Below are 10,625 nucleotides of genomic sequence, written 5' to 3' on the forward strand. Positions count from 1 at the left end.
GGTCCATGCATGAGTTTTTTTTATCCTTTTCTTAAAGTAGCTAGCTATAGGATATTTTTTTTTTGCATATTACAGATATGTATATTATCAATAATATGCACGGATATACACTACAGGAACTGCTAGCTTCCCCGAGTGCCAGTTGAACTCGAGGATGGCCCAGTTGCACTCGAGGAAGCCTTTCCCGAGTGCAACACTCGGGGAAGAGCCTCTGGCTAATCCTTCCACGAAAAAGGCGCATTCCCCGAGTGTCGAAAATCGTGCACTCGGAGAAGATTTTGCCGAGTGCCGTGCTGGCACTCAGGGACGACTTAACGCCGTTGGCCGCCGATCGACGCCGTTTTTTTTTTATTTTCTTCCCCGAGTGCAACACTCGGGAAAGATTTTTGAATTTTTTTTTAAATACTCTTTGCCGAGTGCCGCAGCTCAGGCACTCGGTAAAGAAATTTGTTTTTTTTAAAAAAAATCCCTCTTTCCCGAGTGCCACAGCACAGGCACTCGGGAAAACCACCTCTAAAATTCTTTTTTTTTGTTTTTTGCTTTTCCATATAAACAACAAAGCTATATATCATAAACCACACATCAACACCAATATATCACAAACCACATTTATATATCACAAACGACCAAATTTGTCCAAAATCCACAATATATTACAAACCACACGTTCAAAAATATATACTATTTCAAGTTCACAAGTTTAATACATAAAAACGACTCCAAAGCGGCTCACGACCATGCTCCATGGCACGTCGGAGGTGCCGGAGCCCGCTGGCTTTTCTCCTCCGGTTGCAGAACAGCTCCTGGCAAATGAGAAGCTAACATTCAATACAAGCTGCCGATGCGATTGTCTGCTTGAATTTGTGTTACGGACGTTACCAATCCAAGGATGTAGGATGCCTCGGGGTTGCCGCTCGCCGCGCACCGCCGAAGCACGGACAGGAACCTCGTCTTATCCCACCAGTGCAGCCTCCACTCTCTCTGAACGGCCATGCACCGCCCGACCTCCCTCGCCGCCGTCGCATCGCGGAACAACTTACACCTTCACACGCAGCCACGCAGGCCCACCAACTCAAGGTTAGGTCACTGTATTTCTCATGGCGATGGCGGCAGCCAAGCAGACAGAACCAAAGAGAAGATCAGAATTCAGAAATGGGATGACTTACGATCGCCTGAGGTTGACGATGTCGTTGAGGGGAGTCAAAGACCTTGTCGCGATGTTAGCCGTCACCTCCACAAGGATGTCAGAAGGGAGCCCAGCGATGTTCATGCCCAAATCTGCCAAGCTCGCGTTCGCCGTCGTCCTTTGCCTTCTTGAGGCTTCTCCTACGGCCAAACAAGCACGTGTAAGCATAGCTAATTGTAGAAAAGTCGTGGGAGGTGGAAAAGAAATTGGTCTGTGGTCTTTAGATGGTCCTGGAATCTGAGCCCAGCAATAAGCGGCAGAGGCATTAGCAGCCATACCACGAGAGGACCTAGAGAAGTTTGAGTTGTTTATTTCTCACAAACTAACAAGCTACCGCATGGATCACAAGTATCGAACTAAAGTAGTAGTACACCTAATGCCGACTTCATTGATAAGAAAGACTAGCAGTGTGTAGCTGGTGGACAAAAACACAGAAAACCGTGCCAAGCTACCACAGATAAGGTTTAGTACCTGTCAAGAAAGGGAAGTGAACAAAGCAGCCTATAGTTTATCCGGTGGATTGGGTTGGGACTGGGGTAGATGGCACCAGGGAGACCGAGTCTAGTTATAAAGAGTGGAAAGAGTAGCACTAGAAATATCTCTGTGCCTACCCTGCTGCTTTCTGGTGTAAGGCCCAGTTTAGATGCAAAATTTTTTGCAAAATGAATACTGTAGTATTTTCGTTGTTATTTGACAATTAGTGTCCAATCATAGTCTAATTAGGCTTAAAAGATTCGTCTCGTGGATTTCGTCTAAACTGTGTAATTAGTTTTATTTTTTATTTATATTTAATGCTTCATGCATACGTCCAAAGATTCGATGTGACGGGAAATCTTAAAAATTTTGACAAAACGAAGTGGAACTAAACAGGACCTAAATATCGTGAGTTGTACTTTTCATCACAGTAAGTCCATTTATCTGCATTTACCTGTCAACAGCTCACGTACTTGGTATGAAAGTCTAAGGGGGTGTTTGGTTTTCTGGACTAAATTTTAGTTTATGTTACATCGGATGTTCGGATGCTATTTAGGAGAACTAAATATGAGTTAATTATAAAACTAATTACACAGATGGAGACTAATTTACGAGACGAATTTATTAAGCATAATTAATCCGCCATTAGTACATATTTACTGTAGCACAACATTGTCAAATCATGGACTAATTAGGCTTAAAAATTCGTCTCGCAAATTAGCCACAATCTGTGCAATTAGTTATTTTTTTTGCCTATATTTAATACTTCATGCATGTGTCTAAACATTCGATGGGACAGGGACTAAAATTTTCCTGTAGGATCCAAACACCCCTAAGAAAGAAAAAATATACAAAACAAAATTACTGGCGCCTGAAATTAGGTCAGTGATACTCACCGAATTCCTGATCTGGCACAACATCAATGGGGTGTGCAGCTCTGTACAACATTTATCCTTTCATTTAGTTCTACAGCGAATCTCTGTACACCAACGAGCAGGAAATGAATCGTTCAGACGCAATGAACTTAGGCTGCATGGATGGAATTTTTCTATGTACATTTTCAAAAGCGCAACCATTCACATTTCAGAATACTGCAGAGATTTAATGTCTGATGATCAACAGAGGCCTAAACCGGCAAAATTAATCTACATATAGCCTAGCATAAATTCAAATGACACGCAGAGATTTAATGCCAGATTATCAATAGAGGCCTAAACTGGTAAGACTAATCTAAATATAGCCTAGTTTCAATTCAAATGATGCTTTTTTGACACTACAGAGTGTAAAAGGGTATATCTGGTGTCTTACTCTCCAGGTACTGCCAAGGTGCTACTAGCGAGCGCGGAACTGCTTAGAATTCAGGAACAACGACAGCCCCCAACCAACGACACCAGATTCTCCGCCAGTTCATTCCGATTTAAAAGCATGGTGTCGGGTATCTTAGAATGGGGTACCTCAAGCAAAACATCAAGTGGGTTGTCAAAGTCCCATCTAAAAATAATAAAAGCAAGAAGGTAAGTCATGGGCCCATCACCCGCCACGACCGAGCCTACTGGGTCCTCCCCCTCCTCGCCTCGAGTCTCGAGCAGGAGGTCTCGGCACCCTGACGCAAACTCCGCTTCGTGCGAGGCTCCCCAGGGAAGACCTCGGCAGGGAACGCCGCCTCCGCCTCGTCCGAGACTCCCCACGGAAGGCCTCGGCAGGAGGCGCGTTCTCCGTATCGCGCGAGGCCTCGGCAAGAAGCCTGATCTCCGTCTCGCGCGAGGCCTCATTCTCCGTGTCGCTCGAGGCCGGCTCGTCCGCGGTCCGTCGTCCCCCGCCTCGGCCGACCCTCCCGACAACGTGTCGTGTCTCATTAATGCTTCAACCACTCCCGCAATCTCAGCCGGACGGTGATTCAACGCCACAGAATGGCCGACGCGACCCGAGGTCGCATCAGCGCCATACCGGCCGGGACAGGGCACGGCAGGGATTACCGGCCACTGTGTCCTACCACTGTGTCCACGATCAGCGCCATACCGGCTGGGACAAGGTACGACGGGGATTACCGGCCACTGTGTCCTAACGCTGTACCCATGATCGGCCACTCGCCCAAGGCCTCGGCACTGTACACCAGGGCCTCGGCGATCTTGGGGTTCGTGCCTGCCGAGACCCCCCACCGCAGTGCAAGCCTCGGCATCAACCAAATCTCGGCCTCGCGTACAGTCCGTCCACAGTGGCTTGCACGCTCGCCCCCACGTCCACTCTGAGGCATTCCCGGGGCTCCCACGACGCACAGGATCTGATAGGACGACCACGCCGCCCTAGTACTCCAAGGATGGACCACTCCGACGACCACGCCGCCACAGGGACAGGCCATAGGATTCGGACATGCCGCCCCTGTTGGCATGACGCCGCATAGTAATACATGTACTGCCCTTGTCCTCCCTTCAACTATAAAAGGAGAAGACTTGGGCCACTTAGAGGGGAGGGAGAACACCTGGTAACACACACAGGCACACATTCCAGCTGCTTGAGAGCAACGTCTTAGACGGCCCACACGACACCTTGCCGAGACCTGGGACTAGTTCCCTCTCTCCCTTAGCTTATAACCCCCTACTACGAGCACTTCGGTGCAAGGAATACAAGTTCGATCTCTCGAACTGGACGTAGGGCACCGATTACCCGAACCAGTATAAATCTTGTGTCTCTTTACATCACCATCCGGAATCGGGAGCACGCAGAACAAATTCACTAGTCGGTTGAGGACCCCCCGGTCCGAAACACCGATAGTTGGCGCGCCAGGTAGGGGACGCTCTGCGTGTCAGTTTCATAATCCCAGCAGGTGCCGGATGGCAGACCCCGTACGACCATTGCGTCTCGGCACCGTGGTTTGGTTCGGGAGCCTAGAGTTCATGTCTTTAGGGCATGAGTACGACATGGTACTCCTCACTCCTCGAGCCCCACCGTCCGACGAGGAAGTTATGCACCGGTAGCCCAGGCGCAGGCGGCGCCCGGGCGGCCGCTCTCGCCGCGCTCGCCAGGCACGACACGAGCAAGACCACCCCGACGCTACGCGAACCCGGGGCGGCACGCCACTCCCCGCCGATATCCTACAACCAGCTGTTGGTACGAGGTCCCTGGCTGGGGACCTATCTGGCCTGAGCTTGGATAAAGGAAAATCGCCGGTGGCTCACGGCGATGCCCAGTCGTCTAGCTCTGCTCCACCACTCCCTGAAGAACCGACCCCAGCGGAGCAGAATCTGGCGACAGCACCATCCCCATACCCCTTTGGGTTGAGAAATGCCGCCGCTTCTTACACCTACGCATACGCTGCCGCTCACGAGGATCCCTCAAAGCGCTGCCAGCGCTTCGGTCTCGACCTAGACACCCACGCCGACTCCTCGGATGAGGACAAGGCATGGCCCGGAGTGGATTTCTCCTGGCTCCACGACCCTAGGGCTTTGCGCCAGTTCTTGACCGCAAGCGACTACTGCTTTGGTTACTCCGACTCCGACGACGAAGGCACTTACGATCCCACTCGCGAGTGTTTCCACGTCGGGCTCGAGATGCCAAGGGCAGGCGAAGAGGACGAGGCGGCAGGTAGCCGCTCCCCGCTTCGCCTAGGGGCGGGCGCCGCCACACCCCCACGCATTGCCCTACCGGCCGCACGAAATAAAAACGTTGCTCTTGCATGACCTCAGCGCCCAGACCTAGAGCAGCTCCGTGAGCTCCAGGCCAAGGTCGAACAATACCAACTCCTTCTGCAGCAGCTTCGAGACTCTCTCGAACAAGAACAGCAAGGCCACGGCAAAGGCGGAGGAGCCCGACGGAGGGCCCGCGATGTGCATCACCGCATCCACGACGACGAAGGGAGTGAGCAACCCCCAATCTTCAATCGCGCTAGCCAAAATGTCGTGGCTACGGCAATGCTGGTCCGCGCAATGCCCGAGCCTTCTACCACGGAGGGGCGGTGGGTCCGCGGCGAGCTCCGCGATCTCCTAGAGACCGCTGCGGTTCAGCAGGCCGAGAGTTCCGCCTCCCGACGGCATGGGGGCGCCTCGAACCTGCCCACGGCGCCGCCTCGGTAGGAGAGGGAAGCCCTGGCTTGTCCCGAGCCCCACCAAGTGCCAATAGCCCATAGGGCCCCCGTGCTTTTGGACCGCCTCGGCAATTGACGCAAGGTGCAGGGAGATCATGAGGTAGTCAGCAGGCGATGACGCCACGACAATGAGGGGCCCGCTCGGGGCTACCACCCACACCGAGGCGGTCGCTATGACAGTGGGGAAGACCGCCGTCCTTCCCCTGAACCGCCAGGCCCTCGGGTCTTCAGCAGGGCCATCCGCGCTGCTTTTTTCCCCGCTCGGTTTCGGCAACCAGCCAATCTCGCAAAGTACAGCGGCGAGACCAACCCGGAGCTCTAGCTTGCCGATTACCGCCTGGCCTGCCAGCTGGGTGGCGCAGACGATGACCTGCTCATCATCCGCAATCTCCCCTTGCTCCTGTCGGACTCGGCGCGAGCCTGGCTCGAGCACCTTCCTCCCTCGCAAATCCACGACTAGCGCGACTTGGTTAGAATCTTCGTCGGGAACTTCCAGGGCACATACGTGCGCCCTGGGAACTCCTGGGACCTTAAGAACTATCACTAGAAGCTGGATGAGTCTCTCCGAGACTTCATCCAGCGCTTCTCCAAACAGTGCACCGAGTTGCCCAGCGTCGGCGATTCGGAGATCGTCCAAGCTTTCCTCTCCAGCACCACTTATCAGGACTTGGTCCGAGAGTTAGGTCGGAATGTGCCGCGCTCTGCTGCCACGCTTCTCGACATCACCACCAGCTTCGCCTTGGGTGAAGAGGCTATCGGAGCCATCTTCCCCGACACCGACACCAAGGGCAAGCGGAGGGACGAGGCCCCCGAGGCCTTAGCCTCCCACCTCCCTAAGAGAAAGAAAAAGGGGTGCCTGGGGAAGCAGGAGGTCCTGGAGGCTGATCTGGTCGCAGCCGCTGAACGCAAGAACCCTCGAGGCTTCAAAGGCCCCAGGCCCTTCGACGACATGCTCAAGAAACCTTGCCCTTACCACTAGGGCCTGGTCAAGCACGCTCTCGAGGATTACACCATGCTGCGGCATTACTACGCCAAGCTCGGGCTCCCCAACGACGACGCCAAGCAGAAGGGCGCCGGTGGCCGGGACGAAGACAAGGACGACGGGTTCCCCGAGGTACGCAACGCCTTCATGATCTTCGGTGGGCCCTCGGCCTGTCTTACGGCACGGCAGCGCAAGAGGGTACGCCGAGAAGTCTTCTCGGTCAAGGTGGCCACCCCCTAGTACCTCGACTGGTCTCGAGAGGCGATCACCTTCGATCGAGATGACCACCCTGACCATATTCCGAACCCCGGGCAGTACCCACTGGTCGTCGACCCGATCATTGGCAACACCCGACTCTCCAAAGTATTGATGGACGGAGGCAGCGGCCTCAACATCCTCTACGCCAACACCCTGGAGCTCTTGGAGATCGACCGGTCGAGGCTCCGAGGCGACATCGCACCCTTCCACGACATCGTGCCAGGGAAGCGCACGCGACCCCTCGGGCGTATCGACCTTCCTGTCTGCTTCGGCACCCCCTCCAACTATCGCAAGGAAGTCCTCACCTTTGAGGTCGTTGGGTTCGGGGGAGCCTACCACACCATTCTGGGGCAGCCGTGCTACGCCAAGTTCATGGCAGTGCCCAACTATACCTACCTCAAGCCTCATCAGGAGGTCTGTGTCCAGGGGCTAGGTGGCCGGATCGAAGTCCTCCCCATGGCGCTCGTGGGTCGCTGAGGTGTACTCGCTAAGCTTGCTGTGGACGCTCGCACTGGTGTACGCTTCGAGCCCATCCGCCGGGTTGTAGGTGACTTTCGAGGCCGTCGCCTTGCCCTTGTGTGCCAGGGTGTACGCCATGAACTTGTTGCATTCCTGGCCTTGGTGCGCCTAGGACTGCGAGAAAAACACAAAGATGATTACAAATAATGAGAATTGAGCGTTAGAATAAATAAATAAAGACGAAAACATAAAGAAGATTACCCATGTTTGGGCGTACACGCTGAGGCTCTGATTGCCTTGGTGGTGTGGTGCCCCACCCATCTGCAGGCGGTAGTCCCGACGGATGTTGTGCTTCTCCGCCCACTCCTCCGAGAGCCACCTGTCCACAATGGCCTCCCAGCAGAGGTGGTGTTTGGCGCACCAATCAGGACATTGCTGCATGCCATCAAGTTATTGATATGTCAGAAGATGAAATGAAGCCTACCTATTCTTCATGGAAGCAGTCAGTATTAATGTTTTGTACTTACCAAGAGTTATTGCTCCTTGGTGAGCGTCCTGGTCCTGGCATCGGCCTTCCTCACCACCTGACCAAGGACGTCGGCGCTGTAGTTGATGATGCACTGGAGCTGCGTCTCGTAGTACAGGTCCGAGAGTCAGGACCTACAAACCTTGTCCTGCACTCGCGCCGCCCAGTCCTCAAACCCTTCGTCGCACCTGAAGAAGTCCTACATACAGACATCATGTATTGTTTCATTATTTTAATAACGACCAATGAATGCGTAGTATTGACCAATTTAGTGCGATGAAGACTCACCTAGAACTCGGCCTTGATCCGCGCCGCAACGTTGCCGAACTCGTTGTCCTCGGCGGCGTAGAAGTGGTCCCACGTCCAGGGCGACGAAGTCACCGAGGCGTAGGTTACCATGTGGAGATGTCTTGGTTTGTGAGCGTTGTATGTGACAACGTGCTCGAAACTTTTCCAAATTTTTTCCATGGCATACGCATACGATACGGCGACAACTCGACAAGTTTCATGATTTTTGGAATTCGTTCGCATTTTATACAATTAAAAAACCACTCCCACACGGGTTGGCGGCGTTGCCCCGTGAGCACGTTGATCGAAATTTCGAGACAGTTCCTAGATTTAGCCTAAATTTACACTAAGAAACAAGGATAACATTTTTTGAACGAATATAATCCATTATTCGATGCACCTGCAGTTCAAACTTACATTTTCTGGAAAAAAAATCAACAAAACAAAATAAACTATAGAAATATGCCAAAATGCAATGAAAATGTCCCAAATTTAAACATGTTGTTTGTGGTAGTGTACTAAAGCTTCAAAAAAATTGGTAGCAAAAAACAAAAAAAATATTTTACCGAGTGCCTAGGGTTGGCACTCAGCAAAGTAAATTCTGTGCCGAGTGCCAAACGGGGGGCACTCGATAAAGAGGACGCCGCTGGATGCCATTAAGCCCTACCAATCTTTGCCGAGTGTCTGCCTTTGCCGAGTGCCAGGCACTCCGCAAAGGCCTCTTTGCCGAGTGTCATATTTTGCTGAGTGCGGCGCTCAGCAAAGCATGTCTTTGCCGAGTGTCCGAAATTTGGCACTCGGCAAATCACGTGTTTCCCGTAGTGACACTACGGGAAACAAAGCCTTTGCCGAGTGTCAAAAATCAGGCACTCGGCAAAGACCTTCTTTGCCAAGTGCGGCACTCGGCAAAGAATTGCACTCGGCAAAGAATTCTTTGTCGAGTGTCGGGCACTCGGCAAATGACTTCTTTACTGAGTGCCAGGCTCTCAGCAAAATCTCGGCACTCGGCATAGGCTGCCCTGTGTAACGGTGTTCGGCCACGTCCTTCTTTGCCGAGTGCCTGCTGTTAGGCACTCGGTAAAGATTTTTTTTTTAAAATACTTTGCCGAGTGCCCCTGACACGGCACTCAGCAAAGATTCAATATTGTTTTCGAAATGTTTTTGCCGAGTGCCTAACAACTTTGGCACTCGGCAAATGGAGGAATTAAAAAAATTACATTTTTTTTGAATTACCTTTGCCGAGTGCCTCTGTGAAGGCACTCGGCAAAGACCCCCTTTGCCGAGTGCCATGGCCGGCACTCGGTAAAGTTTTTTTATTTTTTTTGTTTTTGGCCTCCAAATTTTTTGTGTTGCCCTTATAAAGTACCAGGAACTCCTCGTTAGAATTTAGGGATTTTTTTGGGCTTTTTGATTTATTTAGTTACTTTATTTTGTTTACTTGATTTTTTTTGAAAAATATAAATTTAAACTGCACGTGGTACGGATAGTGGAATTTAATGATTCAGAAATTGATAGTCATGTTAGTGAGTGTAGTGTGAGGCCGTATCCAGAAACTGATCCGAAATTTCGGACATCTTGTTCATGAAACATGACCGTGAACTTGCGTGCGAAGTGTTTTTAAATTCTATAAAAAGCAAACGAAGTCCGAAAATCATGAAACTTGTTGAGATGTCGTGATATCGTATGTGGAGGCTATGATAAAAATTTCAGAAGATTTCGTATACGTTGTCACGTACGATGCTTACAAACCAGGACATCTGTACAGGTGGTCCATGCATGAGTTTTTTTTTATCCTTTTCTTAAAGTAGCTAGCTATAGGATATTTTTTTTTGCATATTACAGATATGCATATTATCAATAATATGCACGGATATACACTACAGGAACTGCTAGCTTTCCCGAGTGTCAGTTGAACTCGAGGAAGTCCTAGTTGCACTCGGGGAAGCCTTCCCCGAGTGCAACACTCGGGGAAGAGCCTCTGGCTAATCCTCCCACGGAAAAGGCGCATTCCTCGAGTGTCGAAAATCGTGCACTCGGGAAAGATTTTGCCGAGTGCCGTGCTGACACTCAGGGAAGACTTGACGCCGTTGGCCGCCGGCCGACGCCGTTTTTTTTTTTTTTATTTTCTTCCCCGAGTGCAACACTCGGGAAAGATTTTTGAATTTTTTTTTAAATACTCTTTGCCGAGTGCCGCAGCTCAGGCACTCGGTAAAGAAATTTGTTTTTTTTAAAAAAAATCCCTCTTTCCCGAGTGCCACAGCACAGGCACTCGGGAAAACCACCTCTAAAATTCTTTTTTTTTGTTTTTTGCTTTTCCATATAAACAACAAAGCTATATATCATAAACCACACATCAACACCAATATATCAC

General features: G+C 51.1%; 1 protein-coding gene across 2 annotated transcripts; it reads right to left on the minus strand.

Annotated features, from left to right (window-relative positions):
* Positions 1-600: 600 nt before the first annotated feature.
* LOC136539431 (uncharacterized) lies at positions 601-3,089 on the minus strand. Of its 2 annotated transcripts, XM_066531385.1 has the most exons (5): positions 2,969-3,089; positions 2,557-2,639; positions 1,167-1,326; positions 880-1,042; positions 601-803 (listed from the first exon to the last, which is right to left on the minus strand). In XM_066531385.1, the coding sequence occupies exons 2-5, from the start codon at positions 2,606-2,608 to the stop codon at positions 693-695; spliced, it is 486 nt and encodes a 161-aa protein (XP_066387482.1). In that variant the 5' UTR covers positions 2,609-2,639; positions 2,969-3,089; the 3' UTR covers positions 601-692. The 2 variants fall into 2 exon arrangements, 1 of the variants encoding a protein (XP_066387482.1); XR_010779657.1 differs by lacking the exons at positions 2,557-2,639; positions 2,969-3,089 and adding an exon at positions 1,658-1,796.
* Positions 3,090-10,625: the final 7,536 nt, after the last annotated feature.

The sequence above is a fragment of the Miscanthus floridulus genome, chromosome 2 (genome assembly GCF_019320115.1).
Source record: "Miscanthus floridulus cultivar M001 chromosome 2, ASM1932011v1, whole genome shotgun sequence".
NCBI classification, from domain to species: Eukaryota; Viridiplantae; Streptophyta; class Magnoliopsida; order Poales; family Poaceae; genus Miscanthus; species Miscanthus floridulus.

What these genes read in the sequence shown, in the direction of transcription:
- LOC136539431 (XM_066531385.1), bottom strand. Translation starts at nt 2,608, where the DNA reads ATGTTGTACAGAGCTGCACACCCCATTGATGTTGTGCCAGATCAGGAA. An exon ending in ATCGTCAACCTCAGGCGATC is followed by an intron (nt 1,043 to 1,166) that starts GTAAGTCATCCC and finishes CTGCGTGTGAAG; the next exon opens with GTGTAAGTTGTTCCGCGATG. An exon ending in CATCCTACATCCTTGGATTG is followed by an intron (nt 804 to 879) that starts GTAACGTCCGTA and finishes CTCATTTGCCAG; the next exon opens with GAGCTGTTCTGCAACCGGAG.